The 25,472-nt window shown below is 37.1% G+C and overlaps 1 protein-coding gene across 1 annotated transcript; it reads right to left on the reverse strand.

Annotated features, from left to right (window-relative positions):
* Positions 1-1,062: 1,062 nt before the first annotated feature.
* Positions 1,063-24,905, reverse strand: NAA35 (N(alpha)-acetyltransferase 35, NatC auxiliary subunit). Its single transcript, XM_008638420.2, has 22 exons — positions 24,715-24,905; positions 21,953-21,986; positions 20,528-20,642; positions 19,343-19,417; positions 18,044-18,211; positions 17,115-17,181; positions 16,367-16,410; positions 15,737-15,787; positions 14,919-15,002; positions 13,993-14,107; positions 13,334-13,512; positions 12,179-12,238; positions 10,937-11,043; positions 10,642-10,708; positions 9,373-9,471; positions 7,922-8,100; positions 6,186-6,322; positions 5,150-5,217; positions 4,768-4,908; positions 3,022-3,144; positions 1,837-1,917; positions 1,063-1,340 (listed from the first exon to the last, which is right to left on the reverse strand). Exons 1-22 carry the CDS (start codon positions 24,836-24,838, stop codon positions 1,281-1,283), a joined length of 2,178 nt encoding a protein of 725 aa, XP_008636642.1. The 5' UTR covers positions 24,839-24,905; the 3' UTR covers positions 1,063-1,280.
* Between the last annotated feature and the right edge of the window lie 567 nt (positions 24,906-25,472).

Here is a 25,472-nt window from a genome sequence, read left to right on the forward strand (position 1 = left end):
AGCAGAGAAATTGGAAAAAACATATCTTCAGGACCATACTTCTGATTATTTCAGGAAGCTGCAAATTGCTGGAAGACAAGTGGGAGTTCCACTTCAGAGGTTACTCATTGTTTTCAAGCTCTAGCTTGGCAGTGCCTCTGCTCAGGGGATGAAGCTGAAGTGGTATTAATCCACAGTAAAATTAGGATTAACACCAAAGTGTCTTGTATGGTCAATATGGAGTTACAAGCTCATCCCTATGGAGGAAGTCATTGTACACAAGTGAAGAATTGTCCTGTCCAACAAAGGATTTGCACGTATGGCCTAGTTATGACTTGGCCTTTAGTAGAGCCAGGTTTGCTTTTTTGAACATTTTTTCATTTTGCAACCTTTTGCTACAACACATCTTACCTCTGTTGTTTCACATCTGAAAGCCTGGGAGGCAGAACTATTGCAGGAAGGCAAGGATAGGTTTGGGGCTTCTCCTGTTTTGGATATCTACCTGTCAATTACTACAGAACACAGGATCCAGCAGCCCCATTGCAGTCAAAAATGGAGAATAAAGATCATGCAAATCCCTTGTCTGCATGGGCAAATACCAGGATTGTAACAAAGTTGCAGAGTAGGTAAAATAGAGTCTTCAGTGTCTGGTGCTATTGCTAGTGACTACTGCAGTGATTGCTGAAAAGATTCTTGAGCACTTTGAGAACAAAAACAAAGGAACAAATTCCAACTAGGAATCACTCACTCAATAGCTAAATGACTAATTTTCATCTGCTCTTGATCTCTATAAAGATTGTTTTAGCTTGGAGGATATGAAAAAAGCCAACTCTACTTGCAAAGTGATCAATTTGATACAATTAAGCAAAAATATGGAAACTCACAATCTCTCCATGTAACTTTGTTCAATGCAGAATTACAGTAGCTCAGCTGTGCACATGAGGCTCTACTGCATGATTTTTATTCAGTTCCTAACCCATGACTTTGTCAGAACACACTAATAAAAATTATTTATGATCAAAATCTGTAACAAAATCAACCAAGATACAACATTCTTTAATAATACAGTTGATTAAAATCAGCTTCACGCATAAAATCCATTAAATCTTTATACAAACCACTTTAAAACAGCAGTTGTCATTCAAATCACATAAAGGCAGCAGACTACAGATATTCCACATAACAGTACTTTTATCCTGGAGGTCCCTCGTAATCCAAGTGCAGCACTAGATATTCCCTCCTAGAGCTGGTATCTGCTACACAGATATTCTTCGGGTATCCTAAAAAAAAAATCTTGTCCTTCAAACAAGCTTCACAACTGGAAAGTATTTATGAGGAGAAAAGTCAAATTCTGGAGGAACCTATATAGAAAAGATTTAAAAGGTCAGAGAGCAGTACTACAGCATTTAATACCCATAATGAGAACAACCTGCAGACAGAAAAAAAAAATTAAACAGATTGAAAAGAAATAGTCCTTGTGGCAGCCAGTACTCTCATGAGTTTGTTCACACAAGCTGCTGCTACACTTGCTTCAACAGTTCTCACTATTGAAGTGAGATTATTAGTCTGTGTTGTCCCACATGTATTTCCCAATTTTTTTCTCAAAAGATTTATAGGTTAGAGTTTTCCATATTTAGATAACTACAACAAACTATTTCCAGGGGAAAAATAAATTTACTTTCCCTGTTCTTAAGAGTAACTACAGCTTGAATGTACTCATTTGGCTCTTAAGAGATCTGTAGTGGCTTTACATAGAATTACAGGACCATTCAGGTTGGGAAATCTCCAGATCATTGAATACAACCTTAATGTATGTATTACTACATTTTACGTTCAATTGAGCTGGCATCTCCTTACCTTAGACTCTTTCTTGTGGCCTCCTGCCAGCAGCTTCATGACCACAATATTGGGTTTTGCAACTTTTAGAATTCGATTGACCTAAACACAAAACGGCAAGAAGTCTTCAAGTCAAAGCATTTGACCTCAAAATGATTTCAATACTCTAATGTTGACATAGTATTAGCCATACAGCAGTTCTCTTACAGGATCGGTTTAACAGAGATCAGACAGTTTTGGATTTGCTTTAAGTACAACAGCTGGATTAATTAAATTTAATGAAGGATGCATTTATTTTAAGTAACTTTTTAAATTCAACAGACCACAGAAACCACAGGTTTAACAATTCTTGAACAAAACCATGGAAACAATGGCAAGTTCTGTGGCACTCCCACAGATAAAGGTACAGATAAGACTCTAGGCATCTAATCTTCAACATTGCAACACAGTGGTAAGGGGTACTCATATATGAACTGGTGGCTTTTTGCACGGAAGTGCTCTTGACGTGCTCAAAACTACCTCTGAACTATCTTGGTTATCCTCAAATTGATAGCTCATGTATGAGTACCACCAGGATCCAGAGAAGAGAAAGTGAATCCTAAATTCTCAGGAGGACCTAATCCTGTAACTATTCTTAACCTGCTTAGATATGACAGAAAAAGCATCCTCCTTGGTCCAAAAGATAGTCACAGACACTTAAGGTTTAAACTATGAACAAAGACAGAAAAATTTCTACCCATGTTTACGGCTCAGTGCTGAGAAACTGCTGCAGGGAACAAGTACCAGACTCATTCCTCTTTTCATCCCAATGATATTCAAACCTATTTTTCCCACCTCTCAGGAGGCTACCTGAATTACTAGATTCCAAATAAGCGCAGCAGGCACGTTATCACTGTCTGGTTAAAACTGCTGTGCTTTTAGAAATGGGCTAGAATCAAGAAGGAAATAAGCTGCTATCCAGCATCTTGGGTCCTCAGCAGCGAGAGGTTTTTTAACAGTGAGCACAACTTTATGTTAGCTGAGGTACTGAAACAGACTGCTGTGCAAGATTGCCACCACTCTCTGCTGTCTACTCCTTAATCAAAGAACTCAGCTTTGCTCAGCATTTTGATGTAAGTGTATTTCGGATGTCAGGCAGATCCAGCTGAGACCAAACACTTATTCTATTTCTAGCAAATACTCCTTTTCCTAGTATTTCAGTCTTACCTCATTGTCTGGATTTGGAATATTCTCAAGAATCATTTTAGCTTGCTGGTAGTGCTTGCTAGCTGCCATGTAGAGATCTGATGACTGAGGAGGTGGGCTATACTTATTTAAGTCAGACATTTCCTAGTGTGTTACAGAAATACATAAATACATATTAAAATATATAAAACTAAAATTACCAGGAAATTGGTTTTTTATCACATTACTATATTCAAGGAAAGAGTTATGTCAACTAAATACTATTTTAAGAATCAAAACTGGAGTCAAAACACTTATTTAAAATGGCAAAACCCAAGCAGCAACACAGTGCTCAACTATTATAGTGCCACAAAACCTAATGAAATTGTCATAATCTTTATAAAACAGTCTCTCTCTTGAACAAATTGCCATTCATTTGCTTTAATAATGGCATGCAAGAAGGTATGAAGTTATATGAAAAAAAAATAGGAGAAAAAATAAATATATTGTTTACTCAAAGTTACAGCAGGTCAGATGCTGAAACTGTACAAGATTTCATTTTATATAATTTTGATTCTTCCAACTTTTTTGTTTTTGATTAGGTATTAAAAAAACCTTTAATGACAAAGAGGAAACCGTGATAGTTTCATAATCTCCACTACAACAGTGCACATTAACATTAAACTGGGGAGAATGACTGGCATAGAATATAGCACTGCTTCAGTTCAGATTAATTCTGCAATTAAGTAGAGACTAATAACCAGCTGGGTGAGCAGCAGGGTTCTGCAAACACCTAGCTGAATACCAGCCAACAAGGTGCTCTTACTACAGATCAGACAAGCCTCATATGGGAGTATCCAAGCCAGCATATCAAGGAAGGTTATCATCCTATACTCAATATTTGTGTTGTATTATCTGAAATACTGCATCCAGGGCTGGATCCACTCAGTTCAAGAAAGATGGTGAGATGTGAAGATGGTTGGGTGCCTAGAGCATATAAGCCACAAGGACAGGTCAGTGGACCTGGACTTTTTCAGTTAGACAGGAAGGATGCTAATTGGTAATTTTAATAGCAGCCTACAACTAAAGACAGTTACAAAGCTGTCAGAAGATAAAGGCTCTTGTTAATAATGGCAAACAGTGTAACATCAGAGGCCACAGCTGTGTCTTAGTGATTCAGACTGGACATTAGGAAAAAAGTGCAGCCCTCAGTCAGTTACCCTGAGACTTAAAGGACCAGAAAAAAGTAACTGGATCAGGTTTAACCAAAGAGGTTGGAAAATCTCCAATCTTGATTTTTTTTCAGACTTGGCTAGACCAAGATACAGCTAAATGTGATTTATAATGCTACTTGAAGAAGGAGACTGGACAAGACAAGCCTCCACTGGTCCCTTCAAAACACCACTCAAAATTAACTTTTTTATTTTCCCATTTGCTTGCTGCACTAATAAAAACATGCTGCTATAATTAACCACAACCTGTTAACAGAAGAAGTTAAAGAAGTCTGTTAATAGACTTCCAAGAGATTTTCATGCAAACCAACAGAAGCATCTTGAACTGCCATATCAGACCAATTTTTAAATATCTAAGCATCTAAGTTTATAAAGAATTTAGTGCAATATCTTCCTTGCACAAAACTAAAGCTAGAAGTCCTTGCCATTTTGACTTAGTTTCAAGATGCACTTTGAGACATTAAAGGCTCTTTTTACAATGACATCGATATCTAAAGCAGGTAAGTAAATGACTTCTATAAAAGCATGGGCAGCACCACGTTTGAAGATTACTCACTTTAAATTGCAGGTAGTGCACTGGGGGTGGTGTTATAACACTGTTGAATGGAGCAAATCTGTGCTCATATCGAACTTGTTCACTATCCAGTTCAAACTTAGGTTTTCTTACTTTGCCATCCATGTCAAAGGCAATCATTGTCTAAAAGAAAAGGATAAATATAGGGAAAAGTATTAGTTTTATGTCATATTTTGCTGTAAGGAAGATCAAAATTATGATTTAGCTATAACTGGAAGGATAGAAAAACTGTAGAGAATTTACCATATAAAATTATAAACCTGAACTTGATTTCCAGCCCCGCTACAAAGAAAGAAGGCATGCAATGTATGCAGGATCCCCATTACAAAAAAAAATGGAAACACATAGAACACAAATGAGTTACCTTGTACATCCCAGCACACATATTTTGGTATGCTTGACTCATGGTGATCTCTCTGCTAAGAGGGCGAACTGCAAATTTTACATAAAAAGATATATTTTTAATTCAATGTAAGTACACGTATTAATTTCAGATCAAAAGAGCTCTTCCAAATTTCCAAAAAGTGCCGTAACTCTCAATTATATTTTAAAATAACTGAAGTATACAAAGCCTAGACATTCATTTCTGCTCACCTGGCTCCTGGTTACATAAAATACCTCAAGACACACTTACCAATCACATGAACACCATAGTGCTCTCAATGGCATAAACTGGTCAGTGGCATTCCCATGACACTATAAAACACTGAACAGCCTGAAACTTACGTATGTACACAAGAGGCCTGTTTGCTTAGTTCAGGGATCTTTCCGACTTCTAGGGCTAAAATGTTAAAGCACTTTTTATCCTAATAATCCTGACAGCATTCTTGTAAGATTCCCTTTAGTTTCCAGTGTTTAATGCTAAACTGCCCAACACATGGCACCTTAAGTACATTAGTAATTTTCTGAACTTCTAGAGACAGGGGAGTTTAGTTGATATGATCCTGAGCTAGTCATATCCGATTGTTTGTTCCCCTTGAAAAGGTGGCGAGGAAAAGAAAGGGAAGCTCACCATGGTAAAATTAAGAAACATGCTTTAAGAACTTCTAAAGCCAAATAGAAATTACAGAAATATGCTGAAAGTCTGGTGTTTGAATTTAGTTACAGTCACTAAAAGCATAATTCTGCAGGAATTATAAACTCTGAGATGGTCCAACATATAACACAACTGATGAAACTGGCAATATAAATGAGTTTGTGTTTTTCTGAAAGATCTATTTGCAAGTAACTAACTAAATAGGGAAATTCTTAAAAAGTTTTACATTCAGCCTTCATAAACTTTAGGATATTTTTCCTACCCATATTGGTGTTGGCACTGTAAATTTTGGATTTTAATTCTACATAGCTGCATGAAAGGGGGAAAAAAAGAAATCTTGAGTTAACACTCTACACCTAGGTACCTTTCTTCTTTTTCTTTGTTTTCTTACTACTACGGCCTTTCTGTTGTTCCTCCATTATCCTCTCCTCCGCCATTTGAGAGCTGTCGGCACGGCTCAGCGTTGACATCAGCCAGGCATAGAGGAACTCTGAGAGATACCTGCATGGAAGCAGTATGGAGCTGTTACGGGCGGCAGTGCACCATGGACTCGTGCTGCACGCATTCCCACCGACCACCAAGGCACTTACTCTAAGATGCAAAGGACGTGTCCTAGCAAAGGACAATGTTTATGGGCTGTGAAAACTCTTTGTTTTGCATGGCTGGAATCAACACATCAGTCTATGTTCTTGTTCTGGTTCAGATTCAACCACAAACAGCTCAAGGTATGCGAGTCTCTTACACATTTACTAAGTGAAATCTAAGCTTATTTCAAAACTTCTGTAAGATCAAATTTTTCTAGAACTCTTTCTTCCCCCAACAAATGAAATATTTTTTTTAAAGATACTATGTTAATACCTTTTCTACATTTGTACTTAATTATTCTGACAAACAAGATCACTACTTGCTTTTTCAAGCACTAAAAAGCTGTGAATTATTACATAAAGGGGTCAAGCCCACAGACACACAACATTCATGTGCAGTTCTTTCAGAGTTAAGAGACATCTTTAAGAGAAAGTGGAAGCGAGTCCAATAAATATCTTAATTGACTTCAAATCAAAAGGAATAGGGGGAAAAGAGAATAGAAAAAAAATTACAGATTTGGAGCACAATAAAAATGTAGTAATAGTTACTGAGATATTTGAGTTTCATTTGCACGTTACCTCTCAGAAATTGTTTCTCCTTTTTTTTGTTCACGTAAGTAAGAAAGCAGTTGACATGACAATTCCAACTAAGAGTGATTTTATTAAAATGCTAGAGGGCAATATGGGCAGGTAAAAAAAATACCCTCATACACAAGTTGGTATTACGTATTGAGGCACTATTTATATTGCCACCTTCTGGTAACTTCTGGAATATTAATTTTCTCACTTAATATTTAATCCACTGTTGAAACAATATAAAAACACAATGAATTGCACTGAAGTTTGTGTCGTTTGAACTGTTCTAATCTCTCAGTAAGAAGGCTTATGGCTTACGTAGGAATCTCTGGGTAGCTTTGCATTTTAAAAAAAAATTATCTTTTGGCGCAAGCCATTAACTATGAAAAATAATTAATGTGAACGGAAGTGGAAAAATAAAAGTATTCTGTCTCCATATAATGCAATCCTTTTCACTAAAGGCAGAAGATTTCTCTTCAAATATACTCCAAATAAGAAGTGAATTTTAGCTAGTCAACTTTCAGATTACAGTTACAACTTTGCAGAACTTTTCCAGAATACTAGAGATCAATAAGACTATCAATCCTGATACTAGAAAGGCAGAAAAGAATAAAGGAAATTGCTTTTCTCCTGCTTGCTCTTGTCTACCAAAATCAGCACATTTTTCATTCACTGTCAATAGAAGACCCTGCGCCAAAAAGCTAAACAGAGTGTGTATTACTATTTCAGGAAAAAAAAGTACCCTATTTAGTAACTCTAGAATAGAGACCAACAGATTTTTTTTCCCCACTTGTAATATTATGAATAGGTAAACCAAACACAGTGTTGAGCAAGCTTGAGATCATAAAATCATATTTGAAGTCCCTCCTTCAAATATTTGTAATTATAGCTCTCTGGGAGCATCCCTCCTCGAAGAGCTGTCAATAAAGCGTCCTCTTACCAATAGATGTAGTAATATTCGTGCATACTGTAAAGTTCCAACTCAAAGCCACTGAGAAGATACTGTATCATAATACGAAGGTTATGATATAGGACCCAGGTGCCCAAGCAAGCCAAATGTTGCCTTTGTGGTTCCTGCTTCAGTAACATACTATGAAGCGCTGCATCTACTTTCTCTGCCTGTTGAAAAAAAAAAACCAAAACTTTAAAATAACAGACAGAGGACGAAAAACATTTGATTGAAACAGCATCCCAAACCAGAAATAAAATCTTAACAAAATCTTAACAAATTGGGTCAGTAAATTCACGCTCCAGATTACAAGAGAAATAAGTCTAGAACTGTCAGAAAACTGGAAAGATAGTCACATATGTAAATTCTGCTGCACAGAACAAAAATATTCTATACAGTAATATAGCAAGAACATTAGATAGATAATATTTGTAATTTTAAAATATATTTGTATATAGATCATTAGCAGTCACATGAGCACAAACTCAGAACCCATTACACTCTGTTGTTCATTGCTCTATATTGGCAATAATTACTCTTTTTTTTTTAAACCTAGCTGCATTGAAAAAATAAATTTATAAGCTTAACATGCAAGAAACACACTGTGTGTTCCACCAGAGTAACTAAAATATTGCTAAGACCGATTTTGTCTTCAGAAGCAAATTGTATGGAAGACAAAGTCTCTCACAGTTGGAATATCATCAGTAATCCTGAACAGAACAATCCATATAAAATGCTACAAAATGAAAAAAACCAGTGCCTCAGCTATAATACTGCAACAAACTCAATTCAAACCATTTTGAAAAAAGCTGGAGCACACAAAATCTCCCTCCAACTCCAAGTTCCTCCATTGTTTTCCTTGCAATGTACATCCTGGGAAATACTTTATTATTATATGGCTCTCGCTACTGAAGAAACGTATTTCCAGCAAGAAAAAATATGTTTTTTCTTCTCACCTCTCCCTCCCCATTCTTGAGAGATGTCCAAAATCAGTTGGAGCACATATTTTGAAGAGTTATTTTTTACTTTCTTTTTAATCATTATAAAATTTTGCAGTTTACATCTTACGTAGGTTTAAGGCTAAATTTTCAAAGGTGTTTTGTAAGTGTGCCTTGTCTATCTCCCCCTGGTACATCTTGCAGACTGACAATTACAAGCAGGATGGAGACTAAAAGCTGTGCAGTTACCAGTAAATTACATCGCAACAGCTTTTCCTGAAGTCTACTTATTGGACAAAGCTAATCTTAAAAAATGTAGTATGTTTTTGTTCAACACATCTAACACAAAGGTTTTGGATGCATCATAACAATTTCTTGGGCTAAATTTTAGGAATCCTTGTCTTAAGGATTTTGCATCATTCATTTAGAATTTAGTACCATGCTTTACTTTGGCAGTAATATACCTGGAAAGAAACTTTGCTGGTCTGCTGCCTAGGACATTACCTCATCCTGTAGAGTGGCAAATTCCTCAAGAATGTGACCCAGTTTATCTCTCTGACGAGCTCTGTTGTGTCCATGGATTTGAATCAGACTACAGAATGGCTGAAAGAAGCAAAGTAATTTTAAATTATCAATGCAACTTTGAAACTGCAGGAGAAGCACTGCGATGTCTACTTAGGCACCTGGTATATATATCCATATTAGGAGGCAGGTTCCTTAAATCCCTTCAAAGTGCGAGTTAGCTTAAGTCGATGTGAGATTGAGTGAGCATCCTTTAGGAAGGTCACCAGAACAAAATGCTTGGGGCAAAAGTATTATTTCTTAAGGCTAAATCCAGGTGCCCAGGTGACTAAGGTGGCCAGTGGCATCCTGGTTTGTGTCAGATACACTGTGTCCAGCAGGACCAGGGCAGCAATTGTCCCTCTGTAATCAGCACTGGTGAGGCCTCACCTCAAATCTTGTGTTCATTTCTGGGCCTCTCACAACAAGACAGACATTGAGGGGCTGGAACGTGTCCAGAGTGGAGTGCATTGTCCTGTGAGGAGCAGCTGAGGGAGCTGGGGTTGTTTAGCATGGGGAAGAGGAGGCTCAGGAGAGACCTTATCACTCTCTTCAACTGCCTGACGGGAGGGTGCAGCCAGGTGGGGGTCATCTGTTCTGTCAAGTGACAGGACAAGAGGCAATGGCCTCAAGTTGTGCCAGCGAAGGTTTAGGTTGAATATTAAGAAAAAATTCTTCACAAAGAAGTTTGTCAAGCACTGGAACCAGCTTCCCAGGAAAGTGGTTGAGTGACCATCTCTGGAAGTATTTAAAAGATGTGTAGTCACGGCACTTAGGGGCATGGTTTAGTGATGGACTTGGCAGTGCTGATTTGGACTCAATGAACTTAGAGGTCTTTTCCAACCTAAATAATTCTGTGATTTTCTTAATATTTTCATTGCACCACATTCCACAACAGAATCTTTTAAAACAATTTTTAAAAAACTGAAACAGGACAGAATGCAGAAATAATTTTGGTTTTATTAGTGCTATGCATTTGTTTTGTGACATGTAGGTGCAGATTTCTTATAAAGTGAAATTTTAAATTAAAATCTGGAAGGAGGAAAAAACCAGCAATAATTACACTGGATTTTTAAAAATTAGTACCAATTTAAGATAGCCAACTTCTTCAATTTTGCCTTTTGCCTAAAATAACTGGTCTCATTTTCAAATGTATATAAATCTGCCAAGTGTTCATACACACAAACATGCTGTAATTGAATGAACACTTACCCGAACACAGTGTGTGACAAAGGAATCAATGTAGTCTTTTGCCTGGTGGTTATTATAAAGACAACACCTAAAAGGGAAATATCCATGTACATACGTATTTTTTATAAATGCCACCAGTCTATGTAGCACAGAATAAAAAAAAGAAACACAAGTGCAGCAACAGCAACTGACTCCTTCATATATAAGTACGAAGTATAAAATGTACATTTTTTGTACATTTGACATTGCTCTTGTAAGCAGGAATATTTCTCATCAGACATGTAAACACACGCAAATAAACTCAAGATCCACTTACTTTGGAGAAAGTACTGGAGGACTGACAAAAGACCTTAAGGCATCTTTTACCATGTCTTGCATGAGGTGAGTGCCGAACACCTTCTTGTTATCTACTAGGAAAGTTGTCTGAAAGTAAAGATGTGTTTTTAGAAACATGTCTTAAGTTAAAAGTAATGCTCTAGAATTACTAATAGAAAACTCTGGCAGTACCTACTATATGTAAGAAACTTGTAAGATTACTTTAAGAATTAAATGGTTCAACTAGGTCCAAGGTTAAAGAGTCAGAAATACTGCCAGGCTACTGCTGATGTTTTTCAGTCCCTATGGATTCTACTGCTTACATCAGTCATGTCTGATACTCATTTAACTTCCCTCCATGAGTGCTGTGTCCCTTTCTTACATGGTTCTTCAGCAATTAGAGAAAAAGCTCTGCTGTCAGGCAACCACAGGGATTACACAAACACATGTGTAGACCAAAACACACAATGAAAACATTTTACTTGCCCATAGTTGTATTCCATTGGCTCTACACATGGTTTAATAGGGATCAAATGTAAAGAACTTCTGGCATCTAGGGGCATCCTATTATAATCAAAAACTCCTAGAAAGAATTATTTACTTAGAGTCAAGGTACATATAATGCACTTTCAAGGTAAGAGAAGCAGTGAGAAAGAACAGCCTGTTCTGCACTAACCATCAGTTTTACTGCTGTAGCAATAGAAGCAGTCTATACATTAAATTCTGTCCAAACAAGGAGATGCATACAAACACCAGCTCAAAATGGCACAGCATGTGGAGAGCAGCAAAAAAATGTGTTTACAGGCACAGCTTTATGGCAGAGAAAAAAAAAATTAACACTTTCTGTTTTAATTAGCCTGTACTAAAATGATCAAAGCAACAGTATTTAAACATTATTTTAAAAATTAGATCAGAACATAAGCCTCCACATACAGAATCACAGAATGGTTTGTATTGGAACAGACTCAAAGATCACCTAGTTCCAATCCCCCTGCCATGGGCCCAGACACGTTCCTGGCCGTGAAGACTTGGTAGAGCATCCACAGCTTCTCTGGGCAACCTGTTCCAATGCCTCATCATCCTCACAGCAAAATATTTCTTCCATAATACTTAAATATCCACAGAAAGTTTTTTAACACTTAAATATTATTAAGTTCTATGCAAATTATTGAAATATTTAAAACAATAACAATTTCATAATGAATGCAGAAGTACTTTATTCATAGACATAATTAGGACTTGCCTGTAACAGGGATCTTGAAAGAACACATGGTGATTGCTCACTAAACTCACAGAAAAAATCCTAATGTGTATTTAGGAAAAGAAAAAAAAAAAGATGATTCAGGTTAATATGCCAATTTATATATATATGTAAATATACACCAAATCATTTTTACACACACTTGCATCTTCCCTGAACACTTATATACAACTGTGTAAATACAGCAGTATTTTGTTTAAAGGCATAGACAAACATAGCATGGCTTATACAACTTGTAAGAAAGTGACCACAAATAGTTTGAACAGAATGTATTATGAAGATTTTCTGCAATTACTTGGTACTTAACAAAAAGGTTTCTGAGTTTTCAAATGCAACAACTAGAAAGATGATAGTACAGAAAAAAAATACTATGAGATTGTTAAGATCATGATGTAACTACAACAGGTATTGAACAAAACTGAGAATTGATTTAAAAAAATTGATTGAAACCCAGGTAAGGTTTAACTGGTACCAGACGCTTCATGCAAACGCTTCTTTATTAATTAACAGGAAATAGAAAGACAAGAGATTTGATGTAACTGTATCTCTTTTTATCAGTCAGTGAATGCATGGATACTAAAAAATATTTCAAGCATTTAAGTGTCTTCTAATAAATGTAGGCAGTAACTAAGATTAATATCAGTTATTCAGGAAAGAATATAAGCAGGTGCTTAACTTGATGCCCATTTAGGGAACTACATGTTTAAGCACATATTTAGTGCTCTCTTGTGTTATAGGCACATGTGCAGAATACTGCTTAATAAATTTGAAAAAAATCAGGCATATAGAAAAGAATTATGTTCTGTAGATGCAGATCTTCAACCAAAGAAACTTGCTTGGCCTTTCCCAGTAAGATGTGTAATTATTTAACAAATTACGGGAAAAGTGGGAGGTTTGAGAAGAGGAAGGTCTTCGTCAAAAAAAGAAAAATATTAAGTATTAAGGAAGGATTAAGTATAAAGTATTAAGGAAGGATAGTAAACTTTGAAATTGTACATAACAGTGAGAAACACCAAATACATACGTAGTGCTAGTTTTCTCACCAGTGAGCAAGAGCACGCATATATGGAATTATATTTTGCAAGTCGCATTTTCAGATCTTATTTTTGGCAATAAATAAGAAATATTCATGCTTACCAGTATACAGTGCAAATTAGTTAAGTTGACTACTTCACATACAGTTTTTATTCGGTCTATTAGTTTGGAAAAATAATTGACCATTTCTTCCCTTTTAATAATTTTTGCATATCGAGGGAAAGTTGGTGGCAGCAATCTCTGATTAACAAGTGGCTCAAACCCCATCATAATAGGATGATCTAAAGAAGGAGGAGGGGAGAGAGAGAGACAAACTGCATATAATCTGTGTTTTCAGACCCACTTCAAACTTTCAAGTATAGTACAAATTATTCAATCAGCCAAAAGGAATTCTTTAAGTGACAGTTAACTTCCTGACACTCCAACAACCCAACAACAGCAATGATTACTATTTAAAAAACACCGAGTCCTCAGCATCTCAGCATACACCTGTACAAACAGTGAAGTCCTGTTCCCTATTTTAAAGTGGCATCAATCAAAAGTTCACATTATTTCTGGCTTTGAAATGACAGTACTGCTTTCAGGAGAACCACCACTTGGTAAAATAAAATTAAACAATGCAAGTCTGTAATGGGTTGCATAAGAAGTATTTTAGTTCAAAGTAAATAGTGATTTCAACTTTTTTTAAATACACAAAGGTATTTACATTTATGAAGAGAGCATATCCAGGAAAGGAAAAAATGGTGTAATTTGATACATACCTCCTTTAGTGGTATCATTCTGTGCCTGCATACCATGATGCAGTGAATTGTGTATGGCAGAAAGCAAGTCAGCTGCCTGAGTCATTAGTTTCTGAGCTTCTGCAACTGCACTTGTCTGAAAGGCAGGAAACAATTATTAACATTGTGAACCAATACATTTTGACTATCTAATTAATGCTAGTATAAAAAAAGTAAGGGCATTAAGATTCTGATGGTCTTACACAAGTTCTGAAAAAAACCCAAACAACCCAACATTTTTGTGCAGTAGTGTTCTTTGTATTTCATATATCTATACATAAATTCAATATTGTGTATTTTGCTTTGTAAGACTTTACGATAATTACAACTGAAAGTCCTGCATACGCTATGTGAGAGTCTGCTCTGGGGGCATGTAGTTCTATCCCTTTGCCTTAAAACACGAAGTTCCTTCGCCTCTCAGCAATTGGGAAATCTTATATTCAAAAAACAGGCAAATTGTATGGAATGCTACTGAACTCCTCTTCTCAGACCAAAGATGTCTAGATACATATTCAGTATCACAGGGAAGGAAAAGCTAACAGTTCTTTTGATATGGACTAAACACTGCCCAATGTCAGGTAACTCCACAGGAGGGGACGGAACTCAAAACAAGAAGTTTTGCTCATGTGTGTGAGAAGAGTAATTAGAAAGCCATAAATATTTTTAAGTGTTTTGTAATGAATATTCTGTCTTTCTGCAAGGCCATGATAATGTCAGCCACTAGCCTTCCCTTTGTTTCCCACTTTGAATAAAAACTGAATATTTGCCACTGTAAGGCTTTATTCAGAGCTTTACCTCCACCCACATTCAAATCTCCTGAATCTACACAGTAATTGCCTGATCTTAAAGAACAAAAAAAGAGAACTTCACAGGATCCCAATGCAAACAGAAAGGCCAAATGAACGTACCTCTTTTTTTGTAAATGCTATTAGGACAGTTAGTAGGACGCGGGTAAACTTGACTCTGCTGAAGACAGCTAAACATTGTTGATGCTGTAATAAAATTATACTGATTACTAAGCAATAGGTCATAGAATATTCTGTGTTGGGAGGGACCCAGAAAGATCATCCAGCCAACTCCTGGCCCTGCACAGGACCACCCCAAGAGTCACACCACGTGCCTGAGTGTTGTCTAAATGCTTCCAGGACTGAGAGTTTTGGTGCTGTGACCACTTCCCTGGGGAGCCTGTTCCAGTGCCCAGCCACCCTCCTCGTGAAAACTCTTTTTCTAATATCCAACCTAAACCTCCCCTGACAATTTCAGGCCATTCCCTTGGGTTCTGCCCCCAGAAACAAGATCAGCGTTTGCCCCTCCTCTTTGCCTCATGAGGAAGTAGTAGCTGCAATGAGGTCTGTCCTTAATCTCCTCATCTCCAGGCTGAACAGACCAAGTGACCTCAGCTGCTCCTTGTACAGCTTCTCCTCAAGGCCCTTCACCATCTTTATGGCCCTTCTTTGGACACTCTCTAATACCTTAATGTCTTTCTTTTATGGTGGTGTCCAGAACTCCCACAGGGCTGCTGCCCTCCCTGGACAAACTGCCTCCCCACACAAAGTGCCTCAGCATGCTCTGACTGGCATGTCCCGCTGTTTGCCAGCTCTTTCACCATGCTCCTGGGTGATCACACTCCCCGGCTGCTTTTTATATGCATGGGTGGGGTTATACCATATTTAAATCTCCCATTTACATTCTTGAAATCCAGGAAAAAAAACAAACAATTCATTACTTCAAGTTCAACTTCCGGATCTCTCTCTTCTCCTTGTCGACTTCGAGTGCTCTACAATGTAAAGAAATGTCAAATAATTTACTAAAAATTGCAAAGGGAAGCTACTGATAAAATCCCTTTACCTTCTCTAAAACATCCACCTGTTGAATAATCCCAAAAATCAGTTTTCAAATTCAAAATTTCTTAATATATAATCCAGGTACTTGAATGACTCTCCGATAGTAATGAGACATACCTCAGTAAATTCTGCAAGTAAGCAAGGACAGTGCATGACCATTTTACATTGTAAGCTGTGGTAAAGGAAAATTAACTAACTTCTTTGACATTACATAGTATCTCTGCCTAAAACCTGAAAGTTAAATACATACTTTCTTGTGTCCCAGCCCAGTGTTACCTTCTACATTATGATTCCACCTACTACTAGTGAAGCAACTACTGAAGAGTATACAGAAGTCTGAAGCTTTCACCATCTTTAGCTAGAAGGCATGTTACACAAACCATTTATGCCAGTTCTTCAAAAACCCCACCATAATGACACAAACCTCCATTCCTCATAATCCAACTCCTTTCCCCAAACCTATGTTAAGTACACCTGAAGTATAATTGACAAGACAAACATGAAAACAATACCTTCACTCGTCTTTGCATGTCATCTTCGACATCTTTCAGCATACCTGGAAAAAATCACAGCACGATTAAAAGCTGAGAAGCATTCCTAGGCACACCTATACCACTCAGGGGAGAAGAAGTTTTGAGGGCAAAATCAAACTTAGAAGTGCTTTACGTATCCATTAGCCAAAGACTAGACAAAAAATATTCTTGTGAGGAATGGTGGAGATGTCTTGCAACAATCAAAAATCAGAATATAGACTAACTGATGCAAAGCTGAAGCGTTCACAAATTTTTCAAAAATAAATCAACGGAAAGCTCAAATACGTATAAAAAAATCATACATCGAAAAGATTAACTTACATGCTTATGAATGTACCTAATAACATATGTATTCATACCTGTAGAACTACTAGACTGCTTTTTTTTTCCTAAAGAACAACAAATTGTGAGACAAAAAAGCAGAACTCAAGCAATGCACTTTCCAGTGGTCTGTATCTATACCATGATGAGCTCATGCCTAGCCACTTTGTTGGCCCATCTAAAAGCACTTCCTCCGTTTCTCAGGCACTTAACAAGACAACTGAACCTTTTTTCCAAGGAAAACTAATTCGATCTCTCTTTTTACCAAGTCAGCAATTGCCACAAGACTAATAAAAAAACTTAACAGCAGAGACTCCTAGCAGTTCATCAGATGTGACTGAAAGTAATTACATGCTCAAAAGAGAAAGAGGTTGCTGGACAGTTACAAAGAAAGCACAAACTGTACCTGTAACTCTAAGATCTGTCACACTGTTGGCCATTTTAAATCCGTAAGTCATTGACTGAAAATCTTCCTAAAAAAAAAAACATCAAGGAAGCAGTATGTAGTGAAATATAAAAAGCTGTAGTAAAAATTTTCAGATTGTGGTTTGAAGTTTTCTTTTTGGTTTGGGTTTTCTGGGAGCTGTTTTCTTAATAGCTTTTGGATCTTTTGCTGTTTTTTCTCTTTTGGGGGAGTGGTTGGGGGTATGCATGAGGTGTACTTTTGTTTCATTCCATCAAGAATAAAAGTCCAGATTTAATCTACACAACTGAATTACACTCAGAATGAATACACTGAATGATTTTCCTGGGCAAATCCAGCTTGAGGCAATTACCTTCTGCATAAATCCTTAATACCAATATGCCCTTCATATTTTCATCAAGTGACACCCTACCAAAATGTTACAAGAACTATAGCTGCAAAGCAGTATTTGATCCATTTTAGATATAGTCAGCAAGAGTGACTTGTCCAAGCTCAGAGGAAACAGATTGCTCTGAGCACAGGAAACAGGACTCTGATCCTGTTGCCAGATGGACATCTTAGACAAAAGACGATCATGACTATCTAACACAGAAAATAAAAAACTTAAACTGGGAGAAAACCACAAGTGAAATGGATTTCAAATGGTTAATCACAAGACTTGAGTTGCTTTTTGAGTAAAATATATGTGTGGCTCTAGTACTCGAGGAAAATACAGAAGAGAGAGCATGAAACACCGTCACTGGGGAAAACTGCATTTTAAAGGTATTGAGTCTAATACTTCTAGGATTATGAATTGCTATTCCTATGCTATCCTTGAATCAAACATGAACAAATGTCACTAATACATTGTTTTACTTGCATTATGGTATAATGTTGCATATTTGACCCCACAGGAGATGGGAAACACATACCTCCTCAAAAACAGCTGCTTTGTTAACCTTTTCTCTGGCAATATCACAGATTTTTAGGATTCCAAGAGCAAAAGCCTTCATAGCAGGATCTTCTATGAAGTCTGGATTATGAATATAAAGGCAAGTGAATACTGTCTGTGCCAAGGAATGTCCTTCTAACCATGTTATCTAGAGAAAAGGAAATCAAGTATTTTACTCATGACAGCCAAGTCCTCATTTTTATAGCTCCATTCTTCTTCCATTTTATTGTGCTTCAAAGGTTCACTAGGAAACTCCTTATCATGGCAACCTTCCATGTACCAAAAAAGGGCAAGTGAAGGTGTTTCAATCCTAGAATTCGGTGTTGGATAAACCTCTTCTATAAAGTTCAGGTCTAATCCCTGTGATTTAGACATGACATTATGTTAAGAGACCTTCACATTTACAAGCTTTCTCTGCATAAACAGTGACTGGGAAATGCAAATGACTATGAGACAAGTCACCAGTATTCTTCATGTTCTCTCTCTTTTACAACATAGTTTCTTGCCACAATCCCCTCTCCCTACCACTTCTGTGTTTCTTTAAGCTACAGGGAAAGATTCAGTAACTTAAATTTCTATCTTGAAATTGCATAAAATAAAGTAGAACCATCTTTTCAAATGGAGTCAGTATTTGGGGGCCAGGAGCAGAAAACAAGTGATGTTACACTGTATCAGATATACAATGATCTTCACATGTCTTTCTGACTAAACTGATTGGAAATGTTTTAAAAAATAATGTTATTGATGTAATTTTAAAGAGTAACTGAAAATAATTAGTATCATTTACTGAGGAAATTAAAGCATATACACAGAAAAAAATCTGCAATTAAGAAGTAACTGATATTTAACTTATTTTTCTAAATGAATTTATTTACTTTCTTCAAAATGCCTCTGTAAGCTCTGTCATTTCTGGCTGTAGAGAAAGGAGCAACAGAGTGCTACCAGTTACTGCACACTCAGCTTCCAACACAGTCAAACATCAATACACAGCAGGCAATCAGATAACCTACATTTATAAAACCAGAAACTATAAAACCTTTCTAAGGTTTAAGGTGCTACCAGCTATATTCCATATTTCTTATAGTAAAAAAATTAAATATCAAAATTAAGCCTTTCATAATAGACAATGTAAATAACTAAATGGAAATTAAAATATATGTATGTATTTTCTGCTTGGTGAATCTTTTTTTGAGTTCTGCTAATCCATTTTTTAAGATGGATTAAAGGAATACATTTTAAAAGCAAAACCATATAACCTAAAGAACAGACAAATGCTTACCAAACAACAGAAACACGTGTCCATTATTCCTACCAGCTCTGGTGAAGTGAGATCCTTTATTTTAATGGTGCCATCCTTAGAAAACAAACCAAAAAAACCCAATCAAAACCCTAAATACTATGGAAGCATACAGGCAAAATACAACTTATTTGTACCAAAGCCAAAAAGGAAAATAAAATTTGTTTAAGACTTCAGAGTAATTGTATACTACTAGCTTTGCTGATCAGCTTCATAACATGTCTTGAATTCTTAAAAACTTTGCCTTCCCATCAGTTGTACACTGACCAACAGAAAACTACCTAAAGAGAATGATAAAGCAATAATTCTGATTTATTACTAACAAGAAAAGTTTAAAACCAGTTAACTGTCAACACTAAAATCAAAAAACAGTATAATCATACTAAAGAGATTGAACAAGGAATATGCAGGACCAATTCTTTGAAGACTGCTTTTTAAACTGGAAATACTTGTAGTGTTTTACTTAAAGGTAACCAAAAAGGCTGCAACTTTACTTTGATCATTTAGTTTGCCCAGTCTATGCAATCCTGCATACATTCCACGTGACTCAGTCAGCCAATATTTTAGGGAGTTCTCTAACTCCATTCAAAATGAAGTTCACCATAAAAAAAAATACTTTTCCCTAAGTGCATTATTTTTTCCAAAATAACATAAAGACTTTCAACCTCTCTCCACCAATTTATCTTGATCATAAATCAAAAGTTAATCATTACAGTTAATGTTGGTAAATTATCTGGCTTCTGTTCAAAGTTAATGAACTCAAAGAATGATAGTGTTAATTTCCAGCTTTTTTAAGGAAGTTGGTTTCTATTCAGGTTAAATAGAAGCTAACCAATAGATCTTCATATAAAAGATGCATTTTAGGGAAGCACAGAGTGACTTGCAAAACTATTCCGGAAATACATTTACTTGAGGTATCAATACCCAATAATTTCACAGTACTTTTCACTGGAAAAGTTAGCATCATTGTGATAATGCAGGTAACAAAAATAAGTAATCATCACAAGATATTTCTTACTTAATTATCCAAAAAAAAAAAAAAAAGATAACATAAGTATCAAGTGAAGATTGAAAACATTAATTACGCTGAATTGTGCTTAACTGTAATTTGACAAAACTGCGTATTTCTACAGACAGTGTAGGCAAAACCAGGAAATTCACACGAACCTTAATAGCTTGCTCAAAGTTAAGAACCTTCCTGTTAACTTGATTTCCAATCATACCAGCATCCATCTTGGGATCCATCATTTCAATGGCAGACATGGCTTCAAAAAGACCAAAACTATGAACACACACACAAAAAAAAGGTGCTGAATGTAATTATTTTATACAAAATAGTCTTCAGGAACTAATGGAAAAGAACATAGGATGACAAACCACGTACACCATATTCTGACAACAGACAATAAGGTATGTGAAAATTAGTACTGATATTCAGAGATCATAGTTTTCAGGAAGTTAAGGATCTCTCAACAAGTTCGTAGGAAAAGAGATGGCTAAAAGTAAAAGAAAATTATTAGCCTTTCTATAAGAGTGAAGAACACTCCTCAGTGACATATCCCACTACTATATCTTTGCACACTTGTTTCTATAAACTTCATAGCATCTTCTTAAACATCACATAAAATAATAAACTGATATTAATTGAACAAGCTGTTCTTTATTACAACATACCCAAAGAAACAAGTGAGATACATCCCCCAGACACTAATGATAATATACATGACACAGACTAATATATATTGAATATACCAGCTTTGTTTAAGATGGGCATGTTAAGAAGACTAATAACAAAAAAACCCTCAGGATGTGACAACATATCACTTGTAGTCAGGGCATAAAAGCTTGCAGAAGAGCCACACCAAAAGAAGACTTGCCTATATATGAAGAGATACAGTGCCTCACTTTATCACAACATTCATCAAAACTCCTGCAACAGTCTTTATAATACACAAAAGTTTATTGCATGTGGCACATTCAAATTCTGAAAAGTGTATTTGCTTTGAATGCACTTATGTATAGAACTACATCTGAAAATGTGCTTTGATTCTGCTAAGTAACTAGCTGGTGACATCCTTGCACACACTTTTAAGCGGGTTTTCATTTAATAGCATGCTTTACCGCATGCTTTTCTTTGATACACATTTCCAATCCGCAGAGTTCTCACTTTCTGCTTTAGCATGTTATTTAAGTTACATTATTATTAAGTTACATTACGTTACATATGGATTGTTTATCAAAAACTCGATAGTGACATTAGAGTCAACCAAGTTTAAAGTCTTTCTGGCCTTTTTTCATAAAAGCACGTCCCATAAAATAGTTCAGTAACATAATCACTACAGGTCATAAAATGTGCTATAAACTTCTGAAGTACAATTTCAATCACATTAAAAAATGCAATGTTATACTTACACTTTCAGATATGTTCAGCATTCATACAGGTGCAGCATATACATACTGCTGAGAATGTATGATATTCTATATACTTAAAATACTTTAAATAAAGTCTAAAAAAGCTTAGTTATTAGGTAAGATTAACATGTTTGCAATAATCCTATCTAAAAGCCAGAACCATCCTACGTGCATACTTACAGCTTGTCATGAAGCAGTTCTCCTAACTTCAGTTCTACAAAGGAACAGGACAGAACAAACAATTACAATCATCCTACTAGCACAACTTCTCCAGGGTAGTCTTGTCACTCACCAAACTGTTTTATGCTAAGAGAGAACAAGGTGCGGAAAGCAGATCAGACATTTCTACTTGCATTGGGTTTGCATGGCCTGGTTTTGGTAGCTTGGTGGGGGGGTGGTACAGGGGTGAGAAGCTGCCAGAAGCTTCTTCCATGTCCAGCAGAGCCAATCCCTGGTGGCTTCAAAGATGGACGTGCCACTGGGCCAATTATAAATGGTCATAATACCTCTGTGATAACAGATTTAAGAAGAAAGAAAAGTTTTAACTGCAGATGGAGAAGAGCCTAGTGAGAAGATGGGAGAAGAAGAGCCCTGCAGACATCAAGGTCAGTGCAGAAGGAGGGGGAGGAGGTGCTTCTGGTGCCAGAGCTGAGATTCCCCTGCAGCCCATGATGGTGCAGCCCATGGTGAGGCAGCTGTGCCCCTGCAGCCTTGGAACCCCTGTCCTGTGGAGGTCCATGGGGATGCAGAGATTCACCCACAACCCACGGAGGAGACCCACACTGGAGCAGGTGGATGCCTGAGGAAGGGTTGTGAACCTAAATGAGACCTGTGGAGAGAGGGGCCCTGCTCCCAAGCTGGAGCAGCCTGTCTATGAAGGACTGCACCCTGTGGAAGAGTGACCCACGCTGCAGCAGTTTTGGGAGGACTGCTGTCCGTGGGATGGACTCACACTGCAGCAGGTCACAGAGAGCTGTTGCTTGTGAGATGGACTCACACTGGAGAAGTTCATGGAAACTGTCTCCTGTGGGAGGGACCCCACGGTGCAGCAGGGGAAGAACTCCTCTCCCTGAGCAGTGGGAGAAACAAATTCTGATGAACTGACCATGTTAGGGCTTATTTTACTTCTCATTATCCTGCTCTGATTTTGTCAGTAATAAATTCACTTCGTATCTCTAAGTTGAGCCTGTTTTGCCCATGACAGTATTTGGTGAGTGATCTCTCCCAGTCCTTATCTCAACCCATGGACCTTTTGTTAAAATTTCTTTCCTCTTTACAGCTGCAGAGGTGGGGGAGTGAGCAGCTTTGATGGGTGCCTGGCATCTGGCCCAGGGCAACCCATGACACTACTCTACCTTCGTTTGCTTTTACTTACTTTACCACTTTTCGAGACTGAAGGACTAAAAAAAACCCAGTGGTTCACAATGTGCCCTCATCCCTCTGTTATTCTAGTAGTTAAAGAAGTTTTAGAAATACTAAGCATATAGTGCACTCACAGCCTAAGAAACTTGATATCCTGGGCTGCATCCAAAGCAGTGTGGCCAGCAGGGAGAGGGAGGGGATTCTGCCCCTCTGCTGTGCTCTGGTGAGACCCCACCTGGAACACTGCGTCCAGCTCTGGGGTCCTCAGCACTGAACTACATAGACCTGTTGGAGTGAGTTCAGATGAGGGTTACAAAAATGAATGGAAGGCTAGAGAACCTCTCCTATGAAGACAGACTGAAAGAGTTGGGGCTGTTCAGCCTGGAGAAGAAAAGGGTCCTTGGAGACCATCTAGCACCCTTCCAGTTCATAAAGGAAGGCTAGGAAAGAGCTGGAGAGGGACTTTTTACAAGGCCATGCACTGACAGGACAAGGGGAAACGCTGTTAAACTAAAAGAGAGATTTAGATTAGATATTGGGAAGAAATTCTTTACTGTGAGGGTGGTGAGTCACTGGAACAGATTGCCCAGAGAAGTTGTGAATGCCCCATCCCTGGCACTGTTCAAGGCCAGGCTACATGGGGCTTTAACAACATCGTCTGGTGAAAGGTGTCCCTATCCATAGCAGGGGAGTTGGAATGAGATTGTCTTTAAGGTCCCTTCCAACCCAAATGATTCTGTGATGATTATTCTGTGAAACAGCACCATCTAAATAGCCTGGAACACAGCTGCTTCCTCTGCTTCTTTATTCAGGTGTCTTAGTCTTTTCCAGGGAAGACTACTGAAAGGCTTGCTTTTCCTCATTACTTTTAAAGGAGTCTTTAGATATATTTGATGGGTACACAGATATAAGTAATATTGAGAAATTATAATTTATAAGCAATATAGAGTAATATAGAGAAATAATATATAGAAACTGTGCTTATCATTATATAACATTCTGTGTGGTAAGATGCAGTTTTTATGTTTTTATTTTTCCCTAATGTCATCATAAAATCAGTTGAAAAAACTGTAAATTAGAGGTAGCATCTAATAGTAATAAAGGCAGTGTTTAAATGGAAGCAACTGCTTCCCCATTACTGAGACACATTACACCATTTCAGAAACTCATACTTGTTTCAAAGATGAAAAATGATGCACTGATGAATTAAAAGAATTATTGGGCCCTAGAGATCCAAAAATATACAAGAAATAAACAGAATGTTGACTCTGCATGCCTGAATGACATTTCCACTTGGCAGAAGAGACAGGAAGAAATTTTTGCAAAGGAAAAAAAGCAGGTATGAATATGTGTAAGATGAAAAAACTTTAATTAAAAAGGTATTTATGTAATCTGGAAGAGGAAAAAAAGTGAGGTGGCTCATGATAATTCCAACCTCACAGCTGGGACACGGAATCAATGTAGCTCATTCATCTGAAGCTTGAACCTGGGTCAAATTATTGCTCAGAAGAACTCAAAGAACTATGCTTAGGCCTCCAAAGGATTCCGAGTTTTCTCCAAATGAAAGGACTACAACTCACCTCTACAAGCTTCTTCAAAATCCCGGGTTATGTCTATCCAGCTGGTATTACTCTTTTCCATCTTGTCAGGCATACCAAGTTCCCATCCTGAATCATCATCTTCTACTGTAGCTTTCATAACCATGCTGCTACACCTTTAAATTCCTGTCAGAGACACCATGTATTTGCACAAATTAGAGAAAGTGCTTCATGGGAATATTTTTTTTTTCTTTTCAAGAATCAGGTGAGAAAGGGAAATGAACTAGCATTTTATTTACACATCTACTGTTACACAGGTCAAACAGTAAAACCCCTATTAATAAAAACTCTTTAAGAAAAAGGTTTTCTTATTCATCATTTCTTTACAAGTAGCTTGTAGGCTGTGAAACCTCAAAAACTAAGGACACCAAAACATCAGCTGTACAGAGCCATACTAAAATGCCTACTGTCAAATTAGAAATAAAATCGGAAGCATAGCAACAGATGCAGACATCACAATTTCGTTCTTGTTCTTTTATACTATTACAGTACACGTCCTCCTACTGCTCTGCAACGGGAATTAAAGAGGGTACTGTAAAACTGAAAAAAAAAAAGCTTATTTCCTACGATTTCTTTAGCAGAAAGCAGTATCATGATTGTGGCATTGAAGTTAAGCAAGTTCAGACTGGAATATAAGTTTTTAACTCCACCGACCAGTTACTTCAAACTGGTTGTGTGCTTTCGCAACCTCCCGACACGCGGGCAGCCCTAAGGACTTCCACGCTTTCCCGGTCAGCCTG

Source organism: Corvus brachyrhynchos, unplaced genomic scaffold, assembly GCF_000691975.1.
Source record: "Corvus brachyrhynchos isolate BGI_N302 unplaced genomic scaffold, ASM69197v1 scaffold37, whole genome shotgun sequence".
NCBI lineage: Eukaryota > Metazoa > Chordata > Aves > Passeriformes > Corvidae > Corvus > Corvus brachyrhynchos.